Consider the following 18,106-nt stretch of genomic DNA (forward strand, 5'->3'; position numbering starts at 1 on the left):
AGAGCTCTTCACTTTTGTACAATCTACATGAGCAGATTTGAGGAACAAGGAAAAGATCTGAACTGCCCAAGTGAATCTAGTGCTTCTTGACCAAAATTCAGTAAGTTACCAAAGGAAATATTTTTTATTAAATTGTAAAAGTACATCTTAAATAGGTTTATTCTGATGAACACCATGAAAGATTGTGTAACTACTCAGACACAGAAGTGTAAAGTGACGTTTAGTATCTTAAACTCCATTCTAAACAGTGAGGTGGCAAGTTTCTCCCCTCCCCTCCACACCCGCAGCCCTCCTCTCTGTCCCCTGATGTCTCTCGGTGCCCTGCGGACATGCCCCCCGTCTTGGACTGTGGACTGAAGCCCAGGCCTGCACCCAGATGCCGTCTGTTGAACCCAGGCTGATGGCACTGGCTTGGAGGGTGGGGGCCGTGCCTTCAGAAAGCTGCAGGGGCCTCCCAGCTTCCAGACGGGGCCCTGGTGGGACACAAGCAAGGCCCCTGGTGTGCATGCCTGCCCTCCCCCACTGGGAGTCCGTTTTATTTTTTGTATTTTCAAAAAGAGCATCCTCCAGACAGTCTGCGGGAGTGATGGATGCTGGGGGTGGGAGCTTTCACAGCCCTTGGCCTTTGACCTTGCTTCCTGAGGCGGCGCTGCAGTGGCGGCAGCTTCTGGCACGCCTTCTGGGGCTGTACAGGCATGTGCTGACTGCTGCTCGCTCCTGGGCCACGTTGTGTAAACATTCGGGAGCCACTTCCCAGTTTAAAAACCGGGAATGTTTTCTGCTAGTTTACTCTGATAAGCCTTCAACCAAGCATTATTTCTACTTGCAATAAAGGATGATCCAATCCAGGTTAAAATAAAACGCCCTGGGGCTGCACGGCTGGCACAGCAAATAGCTCCTGGACCACACGTCCCACTCAGCAGTGAGCGCTGTGTCCACACAAGCTGGGCTTTGGCGTGTATTAAAAACAGAAAAGTAAAGGACGCCCCTCGTGCCCCGTGAACACACACCGAAGGCCTCAAGATGCTCCCGTGTGGGGCCGAGCGCCTGCTTGGCCCAGTGGCCCATGTGACCGGCGCCTTGGCCGGATCCCGTGAGCACAGTGGACATAGAGACGGTGAAGTCGGCCCTGCAGTCTGGAAGCCCAGGAGGACTCGGAGCCTCTTCCTCCCTCGGCGCAGCCTTGATCTCCACGCGGTGGATTAAACACATTAGCAGTTAAAGCAGTTAATTGCTGTGCAGGGGGCCCGCTCATTGTTTGTCTCTGAATCACCCACCCACACCAGGTGTCTCAGATAATAGACTGGGAACTCGCAGCAGGAGGATTTCCTGTCTGCTGATGTGCCGATTATGGTGCTGAGTGAAGACAGTCAGCCTGTGCCGCTGCCGCCGCTGCGGGCTTGGATTCGCCCGCGCAGTTAACCAGTTGTGGCCTCAGTCCCCTGCTGTCTGGGGGAGTGGGAGCAGGACAGGGTCTGAGTGGACACCTCCGAGCATTAACGCGTGTAGGCTGGAGCTCAGCTTTAGTTTAGCTTAGCTTTTGTTGTAAAGAACGGACAGAGGGCCTCTGGATGGCAGCCTTGGGAAACTGGGAGCTGAAGCTGTCACGTGCTCCTCAGCATCTCCAGCCTCCCTCTCTCTCAAGGGAATGATGAAGGCTCTGGCACATCTGGGCCACGGGAGTCCTGCCACTGTAGGAAGAGCCCAGATGGCCGTGGTTCTTCGTGTCCAGAGTGCTTGGGGGGGTGGCCCTGGGCCTGCCTCGGGAGCCCCCTGGGTCTGGTAGATGAGACCTGTGGGAATCAGCCTAAAACCGTTTCCTCTTCCTGCTTTGTTTTAGCAGAAGAGCTGTTGTCTTCCACCTGTGTGTACAACCCATGGTGAGGTCACTTCTGAGCCTCCAAGATGGTGTAAGTGGAGCCAGTAAGCCCTGGCTCTCGGGAACTGGAGGCCCGGCTTTCCAGCTTCCATCCAACCACCATATTGAGGCCCCCACCACAAGCCCCTCCACGTACAGTCCACCTGCACAGCATGTGCCCATGGGCCATGGGAGGGAGGCTAGGGGTGCCCAAGGAGACAAAGATGGGGGCCCGTGGTGCCTAAGGTTGAGCACGTCACTCCAGGATGGGCTGCAGCCTGGGGCTCCTCTCTCTCTACCTCAGGCTCTGCATAGCTGGTGCTGGGATAATGGGGAGGAGCTGGTGGGCTGAGCGTGGATGCAATCTGGTTGGGAGAAGCCTGTCCAAGGTCACCAGGCCTGTGCTCTGGGACCGTTTGCTGCTGTAACTAGAGGAAACCAAGTCTGTGGCTGTGTTCTTCCCAGTGGAGACCCCACAGTGGTCTGGCTGTGACGGGTCTCACGTGCAGAAGCTGCTTTGTGATGGACACCTCACTCACCCAGCGCCCACCCTTCCCCGCGCTGAAGGTGGAGCAGCGGCCTCGATGAGGCTCCCTTCTGCTGGGAGCCACCCATGTTCTACCACCTTTTTGTGTGAGTGCAAATGTCAAGTTTGTAGTTACTGACACCAAGAGAGACCCAAATCTGCTGTGTGTGTGTGTGGCTGGTCATTTTGGAGGGGAAGAAGACGGTTTTGGAGCCCTTCCTGTGGGCACCTCCCAAACTCTCAGGCCACAGGCCAAAGGAAGTGGCTGTGCCTGAGGCCACGGCCTTTCCCACCACACTGCATGGCCCTGGACAGTGCACCACTGCTCCTGAAGCAGTGCCATCAGCTCCGTGACTGTCGTCCTCTCAACCTGGCTCTCAGTGGCGCCAACCCATCGCAGAAGTCAGGGAGGGCCGCAGGAAGGCGGCGCCCTGTGCTCACAGACAGGCCTCATGCCCTCCCTCCGCTTGGGATGCCCCACACGGCCAGAGAGGGAGAGCTGTGCCGGGTCCCCCACAGCCATGAGACCAGCTTGCCTGCCTCCATGCTCCACGGTTGTCGGGTAGGGTCTTTTTACCGAGTCAAATTCAGTATTTATGGTTAGGACTTAATGGAAACTAATTAAAAAAGAAACCTTAGTGAAAACGCTTTTAGAGATAAATGGACGCTGTTTTTACATATTAATGTGCACCATCTAAATTCTGCAAGTGCCACTCGGAGCAGCCAACCAGCAGGAAAATCATCTCTATATCTATAATTGTGACAGCAATAATTACCACTCCCCATGGAGCATGTTCCTTCCGGGGGCTCCCGGGGGCCGGGCTGCAGCTGTTGGGGTGTTGGGGCTGCTGTGGCCTACCTGAGGCACTGTCGTTGCCCACACACAGGCTTGAGCTGGAAAGGCCCCTGTGCTCCCTGGCGGGAAAGCTCACCCCAGTTGTCCAAGGAGCCTTCCAAGGAAGAGACGCCATTAGGACGGGTGGGGGGGCACTGGTGGGTGCTGGTGGTACAGCGAGCAGGCAGCCGCGCATCACGCTACGGTCCAGGGGCTCAATCATTCATTCAACAAGCACTAAGCCCTACCTGGGACCAGAGGTCAGCAGGAAGGTGCTCTCCCCTGCCCTGGGGTCTCACAGCTGTGGATGGGGGCCTGGGGCTCGTTGAAAAGGGGCCATTCGAGATAATAAAAGAAGCCCTTTGCTGTTACTATCATTTTCCCTGAAGTCCCAAAGATGACGAAAGACATAGAATAAATTTTTTTTGAAGTGGGCCTCCATGGACCTGACTGGAGGTTCCCAAGGTGTGAGTTCCCCTTGGGTGCCTGGTCCAAGGCACTGCACAGGCCCGGCCTGGTGGGAGTGGCCAGCTCTGGGGGCCGTGTGACCCTCAGGGGGGGCACCCAGGCTGGGTCCTCCCTGAGCCTGTGTGTGAAGCGGCTGCTGGGCCCTTGCCCACGCCACCCCATCCAGCCTCCCGAACCTTGTCCTCCCGGCACCGAGCTTCCGGCTGCTTCCGTTACATCCTCGCTGTGTCTGTCCACTCCCAGCCCCTCAGTCGCCCTGTCATACTCCCGCTGGCGCTTAAATCTTACCTCATTACATGGATTGCCCTTCACTCGTCAGAACATGTGCTCCAGTCAGGCGTGAAATCGGAGGGAATGCCTGTTTTCCCATAACGGGATGAAAGAGGCAAGTAAAACTGCATGTGTCCGGTTGTCTGCGTCCCTGTGCCCAGCAGAGCAGGTAGTGATGACCAACAGCCGCCGTCTGGGGGGTTTCGGCCTTCAGCCTTCTCCAGCCTTCTCCAGCTGGCTGGATGAGCATGGTGGTCAGGCCGCCTCCCCACCCAGCAGCAGCAGCTGGGGCGACTCCCAGTGTGATCAGAGGAGGGCTGGCCTGGTCCAGCTACGCAAAGAGCTCTCGGGCGGAAGGCTGCTTCTACCAGCACTTCAGGGCCCTGGGGAGTCCCGAATGGTGGGTGCCAGGAGAGAGGGGCTGTCCTGTTTCAGAGACACCAGGGCCGATGGTCCCCCAAAGGGACTCCGGCCAGAAATGAGGCTGGGCCTCGTGAGGGAGGCAGCTCCGAGGGCAGAGGTGCTGCGGGCCCTTCCGCCCATTTATGTGGATGTCGCCTCTGAGGAGGAAGCGAGAACGTGTTTGCACCTGGAATTTTAATGCCCTCGTCGTTTGCGGTAACTGTGGCAGTGTCATACATGTATTGCATGAGAAGTTCTTACAAGTCAAGGAAGTCATGAAGATGTCTATAAATACATGAGAAAAGGCAGGAACTGGCAATTCACAAGAGGAAATATAGTTAATAAATGTGTGGCCAAAAAATACTTAATTTTGCTAGTACTCAAAGAAGTGCAAGTTAAAACGGCACAGGAGAGACGGCTGAGCCCCGCCTGTTACTTCAGAGAAGGAGCCTAAGAAGGAGCCCTCCTGGCCCCGGCCCTCCTCGGAGGACCTGCCGCAGGGAACTAAACCGACACGTGGACTATCGGCCATCTCCCTCCTGGTGCTGTCCAGAGAGCAGAGACGGGGGAGCCTCCAAAAGTGCCCCCCCAGGGGAGCTGTTCAGTGGCTCTGCAGACCCCGTGCCCGGTGAGAAGAGCTGAGGCCGCAGGGCACGGAGATCCCACGGGGCCGGAGCCGGCAGCCTGGCGGGCGGGCCTGGGAAGGTGCTGTGCGTGACACACAGGGTGATGCAGATGGGGGTGCAGTGGGGGCTCCTCTCTTCCCCCCAATCCCCTGAGGAGTGCTACCTTTATTTTTGCATAAGACAAGAGGACAATTGTCAGGGGGATGACTCTGTAGGATCACCTGCGTCTTGCTTTGTGCTATCTAAGTCCGGCCTGGGCCTGGGCTGGACGTTGTCTGTGTGGCTGTTGTCTGTGTTCCCTGACTGCATGGCCGACCACTGGGTCCCCACCCCAGCACCCATTCTCCGTCTTCCTCTGGGACTCCGGGCCTGAGCTGAGTTGGGGCCCACACCATCTGACTGGGCCCTGGCACCTGTGGGGAGACATGACCCTGCTCTGAGCAGAGGGAACAGAACTTCTGAGGGTCCTGAGGCATGTCCCTCCCTGCTCCATGACCACTGCTCGGGTTGTTTGCGCAGGAGGCCCATGGTGGGGGCTCAGGGCCCAGCGTCCTGGCTGGCAGGCCCACCACAGTTCTGGGGTATGGCCCCATGGTATGGGGCGCCTGGGTGGAACTGGGCTCCCATCCTCCCCAGGCCTCACCCCACACAGGCCCTGTCAGCACAACTTCCAAACCCGATGTGCTCATGGCTGCCCTTCTGAGGGCTGTCTTTAACTGCTTGGTGCGTCCTCTCTTCCTTCACTGTTCATTCCAGAAGCATCCATGGAGTACCTACCACATGCCAGGCATGTTCTTTTCTACACTGTCTACCCTCTTCCCCGCGCCCAGGCCATCCAGCCATCCATTTATTCTTTGTGTCAATGGCCTGACTCACACATTCCCATGTACCCTCCAAGTTCTTGTATGTAGCATGTCCTAAACAATCCTGACTTTGACGTGGACTGCGGAGGCCACCTACCGCACGCATATGTTACTGTCTTCTGTTACTACTTTTACATTTATTTTTGGGGGACCTCGGATGTGGTTTGGCTGGCTTCTGTAAGGTGTATAGTTACCATGGTTACCACGAGGTGCACCAGGGAAGGCTCTTGGCCTCCTGTGACTAGCCAGGCAGTAGTACAGGGGAGAGCGCGGGTGCAGCGGGCTGGTGTCAGCCAGCAGAGTGGTCTGTGGGCAGCCAGCTTCGCCCTTGGACACTCCAGCCCCCGCCCAGAGTGATCACCAGGAGGCGGTGGGCCTGGTTAGCTGCTGTGTGCCATGCTGGGGAGGAGCCAGAGGGCTGAGCTGTGAACCCCCCGCCTGCAAGGACCCTCCAGTTCTTTCCACAGGGCCCAGATCCTTCCTCACTGAGGCACAGCACGTTCCACTGAGGCACAGCACGTTCTAGTCCTTCCCAGATGCACAAGGGCTCCCAGGTGCCTGCTGCGTCCAGAGGTCCAATTCCGCCACCTGCGAGTCAGGCCCGGGCCCCCAGGCCACCTCGTCCAGAGCAGGGCACTCGCCAGGGTGGTATGTCCCACTCTGCACGCTCGCGGGTCTCCATTCATAACACTCTAACACTGGTGCCATCAGAAGGCAGGGACCTCTGGGGCCTGGTGTCGCCCGTGTCTGGTCTGATCAGCGATGAGTGCCAACCAGCCTGGCACTCGATTCCTGTGGCTAAGCAGAGTGGAGAGGCTGGAGCAGGCTCCCCACGAACTTGAGAAGCGTGCCTTGGCTGTCTGTGTTTTGACTTCCCGCTCTGGGAGAGCAGCTGGAGACTTAAGGTTTCCCTTTCACGGGGCTTGGTCTTCCAGATGTTCAGACTGGCACCGCCTGCTATCCAGCCTCTCGTTGTCCGGGCCACTGGGAGCTGTGGGAACTTTGCCTTGGAAAGCATTCATCTTTGCCATCAGTGGATCACCCTGAGCTTCTGGGAGCCCCTCCGAGGGTCAGGCAGGAAGAGCTGCCCTTGCCACCCCCTGGCTCAGTGATGCCACATCGTCTGCATCAAGGGAGAAGGGGAGAAAGGAATCTTTGCTGGCAGCTCAGCTGTGATGAGGCCCAGGCCTGTAAGCGTATGGAGCGTGTATCCACACGCCTGGGGACCGCCATCCCCCGCCCCTCCTGGCCTTTGACCCCAAGAGCAAGATTAGCCGAGTTGACTGCACCCAAGGATAGGTGTGGTGTGTGGTTCCGGCTCTGCCCCTCCACCAGGTCCTCTCTCAGCTCTGGACGTCTCAGAGCTGGGGCTGTCTGCTGGGCAGGTGCTGCAGGCATGTGGGAGAGGAGGAGCTGAGGTCCTGTAGCCCTGCTGGCTGAGCGCCTGTGCTGGCTGCTCAGAGAGGGTTGTGGGGCCCGCCCTGAGACCCTGAGCGGGGCCTGATTCCGTGCATTCTTGCTGCCTGCTCTGGGTCGGCTCCACCCTCCTTGTAGCACCTGGAGGACATCCTGCTGCCAGACTCTGGGGACCCAAGGTCACAGCCTATCCATGCAAACAGTCTGGTGGCAGGATAGAAGTGTCAGCCCACCGTGAAGTGCCGTCCAGCCCCCAGTATGAGCCTGCAGGAGGAGCGCCATGTGGGAGGCTGGGGAGCTCTGGGGTCACAGAGAGAGTGGGAGGGAAGGCGCCCCGCCCCAGGAAGGGCCGCATGGGCATTCACTAGGCTGTCAGGTCACGTGGGGCCCACAGGCGGGCTCCACAGAGACTGGGACCCGTCCGCCAGGAAAGGCGTGCACTGGACAGGAGCCGTAGCTGGGTTGTGCGTATTCTGTGTCTTCCCCTTGGGGCGTGACGCCTCTGGAGGCTGTATGGCCTGTTGCGGTGTCCGTGGCCGCAGTGAGGTGGCCTTTGATCACACTCTGCCTCGTCCGCAAGGCTTCCAGGTGTTTCTCTTGGGTCCTTGCTGCTTCTAGACCTTTTCTGGGGTCAGAGCTAGGAACTCTGTATTTAAAACTTATTCAGAAAAAGAGAAATCATGAATTTCCAGCTCAAATTTAACATTATGGGGTTTTAAGTGTCTTCTGTGAATGGCACGTCAGATGGGTCTGCAGCTTCATTCACTGTTAGGATATAATCCTCTGAGGATGTGCAGTGCAGCTGTGGGTTCCCACGGTCTCTTGAGTGCATTGTCTTCCTGTGGGCTCTGTTACCAACTTCCCGTACAATTAGGCCTCTTTCTTTCAGGTTGTTTACAGGTCATATGGATTTTTTTGATTTATTTTTATTTTTATAAATACATAAACTCTGTATATGATTTAAAAACCAAAATTGTGTCACAGGATGCGTTTAAAGATGTCTTGTTCCCGTCTCTCTCCCCTCCACCCTGTCTCCACCCTTTCTGCCACTCACTGTTTGCACTGGTCCTGCCTCATCCTGTCATTGATTCTTTGTGCAAATACAGGGGGTGTGTGTGTGCTGTCGTGTGTGTGTGTGTGTGAGGCCCTTGTGCCGGACGTTTTACCAATTCTAAGTGGACAGTCTGAGAAGTGTTTTAAATAAACCGAGGAATATCAGTCAAAACCACTGAAGAAAACCTCTCAGCCTTCCTTGCTCTTTATTTCCTCCAGGTCGAGTTCCAGAAACCAGAAGTCTAGATTTGGAGAATGCTGGAGTGAATACCAACCCCAACAGTCAGAAGATCCTGGTTGACGCCCAGGAAGCCACCTCTGTCCCCAACATCTACGCCATCGGAGACGTAGCAGAGGTAAGGCCTGTGCCCACTGCCTGGCCCCCACCCCAGCCTCCACCCAGGCCAGGCCTTGGGACATATGCAGCCCCCAGGGGCTCCTGGCCGAACCCCCAGTGCTGTTAGCCTGGGGTTCTGGGGAGAATTGGGCATCACCCTCTGCTATCTCAAGTGCTCTTCCCCTCTCTGGAGGGAGGGTGGGGAAGGGTTCAAAGGCTCAGTGCACGTCAGCAAAGTCCTGTTGTCAACCTCCTTGTGCCTCAGCTCCGAGGACAGACATCTGTTCCACACCACAGTGCCGGCCTTGACCTCCCCGCAGGTAGGCTGGACGTGCAGAGCCCTAGAAATGCTGCCGCTGCGCACAGGCTTGGGGCCGTCCTGACCCCGCAGTACCAGGCCTGACCTCTTTGCCTCAGTTTATCCTCTGATCTGTGGGCGGGTCAGTATTCTCCCAACCTGGCTGTCAGATGGGGGTCAGGACATGAGGGTGCTGGAGCCTGATGGGGTGTGGCTAGCCCCACTCCCCAAGCCTGCCTGCTCCCTACCCTGGAAAAGGGGTGCAGCACCACTCTTGTGAGGCCCTGGCAGAAGCCCTGCCCCCTGGCTTGGGAGGCATCGCCCCTTCCCTCTTCACGGGCTCCCAGCAAGACCTGCAGCTGGTCAATTGTGGGGCCCCCGTGCCCCCGAAGCGTCAGTAGCAAATGGCCTGTCCTGAACATGTGTAACACATCCTGAGGAAGGTGGCTCGGGAGGTTCCTGGTCAAAGGTGCCTGAGAGGGGCACCAGGCCCCCCAGACCCCAGCAGGCCTCTTGGGGGTGAGACCTGACCCTGTCATCCACGTGTGTTAGTTTCCTGGGCTGCCACCACAAATCACCACACACTGGGTGGCTTAGAACAATAGGAATTCATTCTCACATTCTGGAGGCCAGAAGTCGGAAATCAAGGTGTCAACAGGGCCGTGCTCCCTCTGAAGCCTCTTGGGGAGGATCCTTCCTGCCTCTTGTAGCTTCCGATGGCCCCAGACATTCCAGGCTTCCAGTGTCTGCCCCGTCTTCACAGAGGTGTCCGTCTCTTATCAGGACCTTCTCATTGGATTTAGGGCCCACCCTAGGCCAGTAGGACCTCACCTCAATCCTTACCTTAATTGTATCTGCTGAGATCCTTGTTTCCAAATAAGGTCACCTTCTGAGGTCCCAGGCAGACAGGAATTTGGGAGGATGCTGTTAAGCCCACCATGATGTGTAATTTGCAGTCATTTATCACGTGTTGGCTGAGCGCCCACTTTTCTGGGTTCTGGGGCCACTGCAGGAACACACAAAGGTCCCAGTCCTCATAGAGGTGACATTCTGGAAGGGTCACAGATGACGAATGAATAAGTAAACTATTTCAGATGTCAGAATATGCTTAGTGCTGGTGGTCGGGAGAGACCTGAGAGGAAGGTGAGGGGCACCATGAGCTGGAGAGGGTGCGGGGGTGCTCCACAAGAACGCTGGTGCCCACCACACGGTGCAGATGCCGCCCTGCCCGCGCGCATCCCAGAACCCACTTTGGGAAATGTCTGGGAGTAGGGGAGCCGAGGTCTAAGGCGAGCACATCCCTGGGTGGGGCGTCCCGGATCTGAGAGGCCACAGGTGGCGTCAACACCACTGCTGCGGGACCTCCCTCCCTCTGCCTCACCTGCCAGCCCATGCTCACAATGGGCCAGGGCTTCGGGAGAGCTTGGCACACACGTGGAGACAGGCCTGGGCAGGGGGCCATGCCAGGCTGCCCTTCCTTTTGTTCCTGAGGGGCCAGCCTGCCTGTCTGGCGTGGATCTGTCCTGCCAGAAGCCCAGCCTCATGCAGACCCCTCCTCTGGGGCAACGTGGCCCTTGTTGTCCCCAATGTACCAGAGGGGTCACCCTCCAGCCATGGCCAATGCTCTGATGTGAGCCAAGCAGCTGCCATTTGAGCCCCTCAGGCCCCCTCCAGACCCAGGCTCATGAAATGGTGTGTGGGGCGCAGAGCACAGGGGAGACTGCGGGACCAGCTCTGCTGGGGCATGCGGTCAGAACTCTGGCCACTCCTCCTACCAGTTGTCTTGACCATCTAGTCAGCCAGTTGGCATGGACGAAAGCGAGTGCCTTCACGTGTCCTCTGCTGTCACGTGGACCCGGCCCATGTAGCGGGCAGTGCAGTTGCTCAGTGTGATCTCTGACGGTCTGGACGTGGCCTTCCCTGGTGCGGCCTTCTTCATGCGTCCCGTGTGCTGGCCCTGAGATGGCACCCGTGCGCCTGGGGAGAGCGCTGTGCACACTGCAGCCCTGCACACCCCGGAGCCGGCGAGTTGGAGTGCCGTCAGCTCCAGGGCTCTGGCCAGCATAGTGGAAACCGTAATCCTTCAGAGATGTTCAGTACACACAGAGACATGATTTATTAAAACAGTAAATTAGCTCACTGGGAAAAGTCATTCTGAGCAGTCCAAAGAGTTAACGCCCAGCGGTCCGGCGAGTGCAGGGAAGAGTCCAGTGGGGGAGGGGCATTGTTTGGCGAGATGGTGTGTGCTGTGCGCAGGGACGTTTCCGCAGTCTGTCAGGCCCGGTGGAATGCACAGGCTGCTTTCAGGAGTTTATCTCTGCGGATCTCTATTCATTTCTGGAATGTCAGACAACATCTGCATTTCCTGCTGCCGCCCAGGTGATTGGCAGCCGGTCCTTGGCCGGCTGACGTGTGCAGGAACCCTGGGGGCCCTGCCACCCCCGCTCCCTGAGCAGGACACACCCTGGGACAGAGGACCCTCCACAGAACGCTCTGATTTTGGATTTGTAATGGGCTGTGACGTGTCAGGAGCACACAGATGCTTCCAGGGCCTATTCTAGCTGAATCCCAGTTAATGCGAGCAGGTTGAAGGGCAGCAGGATCTCTTTTGAGCTCTGTCCTGGGGGCAGCGATCCAAGGTCGCCGACAGAAAGAAGGGGTGCAGAGAGAAGCCGGGCTTGTTAGCAGATCACCTTCTCTTCCAGGGAGGGGGTCGTAACCACAGGTGTCCCCCAGAGCAGGACGGAGGAAAGCGGAGACAAGAACAGGCAAACCTGCCAAGGGCCTGGCGCTGCAGCACCGCAGAGGCCCAGCCGCGAATGGCATTGGGGGTTTCTGAAAGGGCAACACCTCTCTAGGAAGGTGATGGGTGTTGGCCCTCAGACATCATGCCAGAGTAACCCTGTGCTCCTTCCCCCGGCAGGGGCGGCCGGAGCTGACGCCCCCGGCGATCATGGCGGGGAGGCTCTTGGCCCAGCGGCTGTGCGGTCAGTCCTCAGACCTGATGGACTATGACAACGTGAGTGCTCGCTGCTCTTCAGAAGGCCAAGTCCCACCCGGAGAAGGCTGGGGCGCGTTCTGGGACGTGGGGGGTGGGTGCACGTATGCCCGCATGTGAGTGTGTGCGTGCACACGTGTGAAGCTGAGCTCTGTGGGTGCGGCCCAGGAGCAAGGAAGTCCCCCCGCCATCTCGCGGCCTGCCAGCCAGCCCTTCTGAGGAGCTGCCTGCAGTTGCTGCTATCTGTATCCCTGAGTGGGGATCTTAAATTTTGGGTCCCCAGGGGTGTGCCTGACTCGGAACCTGCCTTCCAGGTCCCCACAACAGTCTTCACCCCTCTGGAATATGGCTGTGTGGGGCTGTCAGAGGAGGAGGCCGTGGCGCGCCACGGAGAGGAACACGTGGAGGTAAGTCAAGGTGCTGAGGAGAGGGGGCTGCCAGGACACGATGCCTGTGTGGCGCTCACACCCCGATGACGGCCCCTCCCAACAGAGGCCCAGCGGCCAGCAGGAGTGTTGGCGTCCCTGCTTCCCAGGGCCTGCAGCTTGGCAGGGTGGGGCATGGGGGCCCAGAACGATGGCTGTGACGGGCAGCAAGGGATGTGTGGGACGAGTGTTGGAGAGCAGCCCCAGAAAGGAGGGAGCCTTTGGGGTATAGCCCACCCCCCACGGCACGTGTCTCCTTTGGCCTGGAAAGGCTTCTGCCCTCAAACCTCTGCTCCACCCCCACCAGCAGTTCCAGCAGGCACAACCCCCACCTTGCCTCCGCCCCGTGCCAGCCCTGCCTCTGCTCCTCATCCGAGATTGTCCAGTCCTTGCAGGCCCCCTGACAGCCCAGACTTGGGCGCTCACCCTGGAGGAAGGAGGTTATCATGAGACAAAGCTGCTTCTGGATCTGCTTCGGCAGGGAGCTGTGGCCCTAGGGTGGCCGCAGAGCATGTCCCAGGGGCCTGGCAGATGCAGGGAGGCCCTGAAACCTGCCAGGCTGTGGATACTTCAGTGTGGCTTCATCTCGCTGCTGCAGCAGCTGGCACGCGGACGGGAGCAACCAGACCCCGCGCGGCTACCACCGCGAGGCCTGGTGCCCTTTGGGAATGAGTCCCTGGGCTCCAGGGCCTGCCCTGCCCCAGCACCCCAGTCCTCTCCATCAACAGGCAGGCCTGACAGGCCGGCCTTCCCCCCGGCACTTTATTTGCTGTTTTTGTTTGATTCATCACAAGTACACTGGGACATGTTTTCATGGCATTCTATAATGTTGTTTTATGTTTCATGATGTTGAATGGCCAAATACCCTGTGTTTGTTTTCTTTTCTATTCTGTCTTAGTTAGAACAATATTCTCTGAAGCTCCATTAATTAACAATGGCTGTGCAGCACATGTGCGGGCCCTGCTCATTTTTTACTTGGCCGCAGCCCCCAACACACTGTCGAGCCCTTCTCGGGTGCTGAAAGCCTTTGTCCAACAGCTCCGGTGTAGGCTGGGGCCACCTCGTGCCTGCCCCTCCTCCTTGCTCAAGTGAGGGCCCAGCAGGCGCCAGGGTGCCCGAGGGAGGCCAACGGCCAACCTGCTCCTGCCCCAGCCGGGTAGGCCAGGCACCCCTTCCACTGCCCACAGTCGACCCGTCCACTCTGCAGTGTCTACCTGGTGTGAGCTCCTGGGTGGCGCCTGCGTCCTGCCCTGAACTTTGGGCTCTACACCGGTTGTAGTGGGCGGTGCTTGGCCCATCTGGTGCCTGCTCTGCTGCTGTGGTTCGTGGTGGTCTGGCCTTGGTGGGAGAGGATTTATCCTGCAGTGTGGCTCCAGTCGCAGGCTGCCTGTGTGTGGGAGAAAGGGGTGCTCTTCACGGCCAGCCCTCCTCACCCCAGACCACAGCCTGTGGGCCAAGTGGGCAGTTCTGGGTCTTCCTGGGCCCACATAGCCTGTCGAGCCTGTAAATGCCCATAGGTCTTGTTTCACCGCAGCCACTGACTCCAGGAATCGCTCTCTTATAACCCAGGTTTATCACGCATATTATAAACCACTGGAGTTCATGGTAGCTGAACGGGATGCGTCCCAGTGTTACATAAAGGTGAGTGTCCTCACGGGCCTGGGCCAAGGCATGCTAGGAAGTGAGAGGAGGGAAAGAGCTGGCGCCGCGGGTGGGGGAGCCCCACACAGCCACACCTGCCCCTAGGCCCGCCGCCCATGCAGCCCTGGTGTCCCACCTCCAGCCAGCCTGGCAGCTGACAATGTGGCTTTCAGATGGTGTGCCTGCGGGAGCCCCCACAGCTGGTGCTGGGCCTGCACTTCCTCGGCCCCAATGCAGGCGAAGTTACTCAAGGATTTGCTCTGGGGATCAAGTAAGTCCAGAGGAACGTCGGCCGTCATGTGATGCTCAGACTGGTGTCCCTCTGAGTGTTGGCGCCACTGCAGTGGACGTCTGCTGTGCTGACGTGTTTGTGTGGTGCTGTGCGTGTTTTCAGCAGAGCATCTCCTCAGACATGGCAGGTGCAGTCGGGCCAGGGGCAGCTTTCTGCTCCAGGCAAAAGCTGTTAAACCGGCCGTGCTGTGTCCGTCTGTGACCAGCCTCTCCGGGGCAAGGGGAGAGGCTCGTGTCCCCAGCCAGCCCTGGCGGGGTCAGTGTTTGGGTCTTTTCTACTCAGAACGAGCAGGGTGGGGGCCCTCGCTCAGCGGGCCGAGCGCACAGGCAGTCCTGAGCCAGGTCGCCAGTTCGAGTGTGTGGGAGAGCCGCCCCGTGCGGGCACATCTTCCGGAGCTGGGTCTGGGGCACAGGCTGTGCATTGTGGGGGTCCCAGGGCCTGCCTGGAGCCTTTGCTGGCGGAGGCTCTGGTCTGCCCCTCTGTCTGCGGCAGTGAGGAGGTAGGGCAGCTGGGCATGGGGCTTTCAGAGGCAGGAGGACCGGGGGCTAAGTGGAGGTGAGGGGGCAGGGAGGGGCGGAACTTGTAGAGGAGGGCACCTGGGCCTCCTGGACCCCCCCCCACCCTTGTGCTTGGGGTGTGTGGGTATGGCCGAGAGCGAGAGCCAGCCTTGGGGGTGGGTGGAGGTGGGAGGTCTGAGGACCGGGGTGGGCGGGGCGCTCGAGGAGCAGGGCTGATACCCAGCAAGGCTGATGGGGGCTGCGAAGGCCAAGGGTCTAGTCCAGATGCCCCAGGGGCACTCCAGCCTCCCTCATGGGCAAAGTAATACTTATAGGATGAATCCAATAGAAAGGTAGAGAACATGAATAGGCAATTCACAGAAAAAAAATAAATAAATAAATAGTAGAAAGCTGCTGTGCCTCATTCGGAATTTTAAAATGTAATTAAAACACCAAGAAACCCTTTTGGTTGGTGAGGGTAAAAGGTCTGATTCTGTCCAGCGGTGACAATTGTCCAGTGTCTGCACGGTGGAGACGCTGAAGGTTTGAGCTAGTTGGTGGAGTGAGGAGACGAGTGTTTCAGAAACAGTTGGGAGGAGAGTGTGAACTGGACCCGCCCGCCGGGGGCCTCTGTCCACGTCTGAATGCACAGGCTCCTTGTTCATGTCGGGGATTCACCCATAGATATCCCAACACGTGTGCACAGATGTAAGAGGAGCTGCTTACTGCAGCCTTGTCTGCAAGCACTAGAAGCGCCCTGCGGGTCATCCACACGCACTGTGCCTCCAAAGAGGCGACCGGCGCATGGGGGTGTTGCTGCTGAGGGTGCGGGGGCACGTGTGGGAAGTGCTGGGTGCTGAGCAGGGCCAGGCAGGGGGCTGGGCGGGTGCAGGCTGCAGTCATAAGAAGTGGGCTGGCTGGGGCAGGTGAGTCGAGCCTTGCCTTGGTGGAGAGAGGGAGCGGGCCCCACAGAAGGACCGGCTGGAGCCACGTCCCCAGGTGGGTCTGTGCCTGGTGGGCTGGGAACAGCAGGAGGCCAGGCTGGCTGGAGCAGGTGAGGGAGGGCAGGGGGGACGTGGGCCGAGGCACCGGGCATTTGCTTGGAGGGAGATGGGACAGGTTCAGCATCGGTGTTGGCAGGTGTTCCTCGCTGCTGGCTGGAGAAGAGAGGGTAGGGGCAGGGCTGGGGGATGGCAAGGACACCGAGACTTCTGAGGCCTTCCCCTGTGCCCCAGCTTCCCGGGGACGGGGTGACATGAACACTTCTCCCCGAGCTGACTCACCACCTGAATCCGCCCCCGCCACGTGCAGGTGTGGGGTCTCCTATGCGCAGGTGATGCGGACAGTGGGCATCCACCCGACCTGTGCCGAGGAGGTGGCCAAGCTGCGCATCTCCAAGCGCTCAGGCCTGGACCCCACGGTGACAGGCTGCTGAGGGTAAGCTGCCATCCCTGCAGGCCCAGGGCGCATGGCACTCCTGCCGCCCCACAGCCAAGCTCTTCGGAGGCTTGGATCCAGGTACGTGTGGGGTGGGCTTTAAGGACGGAGCAGTGATGGGAGGGGAGTAGGGCGCCACTGTGAACTGCTCTCTCCCGGTGCGTGGGAGGCTGCACCCGCCGTGCCACCTCAGACGGGTGCGCCTGGTGCCCAGGCCACAGCGGCCAAAGAAACAGGGCTGGGAAGGGAGGCTGCTGAGGGCCCACCCTCTATAGGGCATCCCCAGACCCTGGCCTGGCTGCCCTGCTCCCCACACACAGGAAGTGTCTTGAAGCCAGGCTCACACCCGCGGTGGCCTGTCCCGGGTGGGTTGCTGGCTGTAGAAAGCCTCCTGGGCTGAGCGCAGTGGGCTGCAGGGCAGGAGGAGCGGGCCTCCTCTCCCACCTTGCTCCACGCAGAGCAGCGCTGGCTCGTTTCTCGCTCGCGCAGAAGGTGGAGATGCTGCCTTGTGCACGTCCGCCGCCAGCAATCTGGTTCTGTTAGAGCTTTGCAAAGCCAGGCTGGGCAAGGCGGCCGGAAGCCTCCGGGTGTATTGTTCACCCTGACCCTTTTCTGAGGAGAAAAAATTTGCAAGTACATCCCTGACCCCTGCCAAAGGGATGCATGTGGTCAGGGCCCTTTCATCTGTCAGTCTGAGAGCATCCTCCAAGCCTCAGTGCCCGGCCTGGGGTGTCCCTTGTGGCTGTCAGCCCCTCCCGAGGCTGGGGTCCTGAGGGCCAAGGTGGACTGTGAACAGAGCAGTGAGTGCCCCTCGGGCAGGCGTGAGGGGCCAAGAGGCTGCTGAGGGGCCCAGGCTCGGGGCCTCTCCTGTGCGCTCTGGGCACCTGCTCTACCACAGCCCCCCAGCCAGACAGAGGGCATCCTGAGGAAACTCTTATCAGAATTTTGCACCTAACAGAGCTGTTTTGTTAAGAGCCTTCCATAAACTTTTATTATTTCAAAACATTTTTAACAGTGTAGTGCTCCCTGTGACATGTCCACTGGGGGGGCCAGGGCTCTCTTTGGGGCTCGTTTCTCACCTGTCCCGAGAGGGTCCCCATGTGTGGGCACAGGAGACATGGCCACCCCTTGCTGACCCCCATCCTTGGCAGGACACTGGAGGTTGAGCCTGGGCAAGCCTCGCACCGCCTGGAGAGCCCCCGATAGTCGGCCTGTCTGGACGGACTGCCCATGTGCCCTGCAGGGATGGCTCCGGGGACCGTCAGCCCCCACAGCTGCACCGCTCACCCCTCCTGCCTGGGCCGGCCCTGCCAGGCCCCCGATGCCAGATGATGACGACCTGCGCAGAAACCCACCCTGTGGGCTGCCCACGTCCGAGCCCCTTTGGCGTTTTGGGAGTGCAAATAAAGAGGGTGTCTTCCTGAAGCGTGCCTGGCCTGTGGTGTCCCCGATGGGCCCCCTAGGATGGCTTGGGCGGGGGTGGAGCCTGGCCACCTGGCCTGTCACTCTCCACCCCTGTGACCCTGCCTCCATCATTTGGGAACTGCTTTCAAGTCCTGCTGCCATGGGAACCCGGGTCAGCCTGCGCCGTGACCCAGCAGCCACACCTCGAAAGGCCCTGACCCCTCCTCCCCAGCGCAGGGAGCAGGGTGGCCCACAGACCCTTCCCACCCCTCCCAGGAACCCCTGAGTCTTGCAGCACGAAGGGCAGCCAAGCTCCCCAGCTCCCGGCAGGCTCTCACTTGGGAGGAGCAGGAAGCCACTGGCTTTGTTCCAGAGCAACCTGCCATCGGTGTGGCCCAGCGACAGGAGTTGGCAGGGGTGTTGGAGGCTTTCTGTCCCCTGAACATGAGGCACCTCGTTA

General features: G+C 59.1%; 1 protein-coding gene across 2 annotated transcripts in view; it reads left to right on the forward strand.

Annotated features, from left to right (window-relative positions):
• The window catches only part of TXNRD2 (thioredoxin reductase 2), a 57,678-nt gene extending 40,011 nt beyond the window's left edge, over positions 1-17,667 (forward strand). Inside the window, exons 12-18 of one of the 2 annotated variants that reach the window (XM_087423714.1) lie at positions 8,537-8,673; positions 11,876-11,971; positions 12,265-12,357; positions 13,945-14,016; positions 14,190-14,287; positions 16,117-16,323; positions 17,394-17,667. In XM_087423714.1, coding sequence (XP_087279840.1) covers positions 8,537-8,673; positions 11,876-11,971; positions 12,265-12,357; positions 13,945-14,016; positions 14,190-14,287; positions 16,117-16,246 — 626 coding nt within the window. In that variant the 3' untranslated portion in view covers positions 16,247-16,323; positions 17,394-17,667. The remainder of the gene's footprint in view (positions 1-8,536; positions 8,674-11,875; positions 11,972-12,264; positions 12,358-13,944; positions 14,017-14,189; positions 14,288-16,116; positions 16,324-17,393) is intronic. The other variant, XM_087423715.1, reaches the window with a different exon arrangement.
• The last annotated feature ends 439 nt before the right edge of the window (positions 17,668-18,106 follow it).

This window comes from Ceratotherium simum, chromosome 35 (genome assembly GCF_057802395.1).
Source record: "Ceratotherium simum simum isolate JZ-2026a chromosome 35, ASM5780239v1, whole genome shotgun sequence".
Lineage (NCBI taxonomy): Eukaryota > Metazoa > Chordata > Mammalia > Perissodactyla > Rhinocerotidae > Ceratotherium > Ceratotherium simum.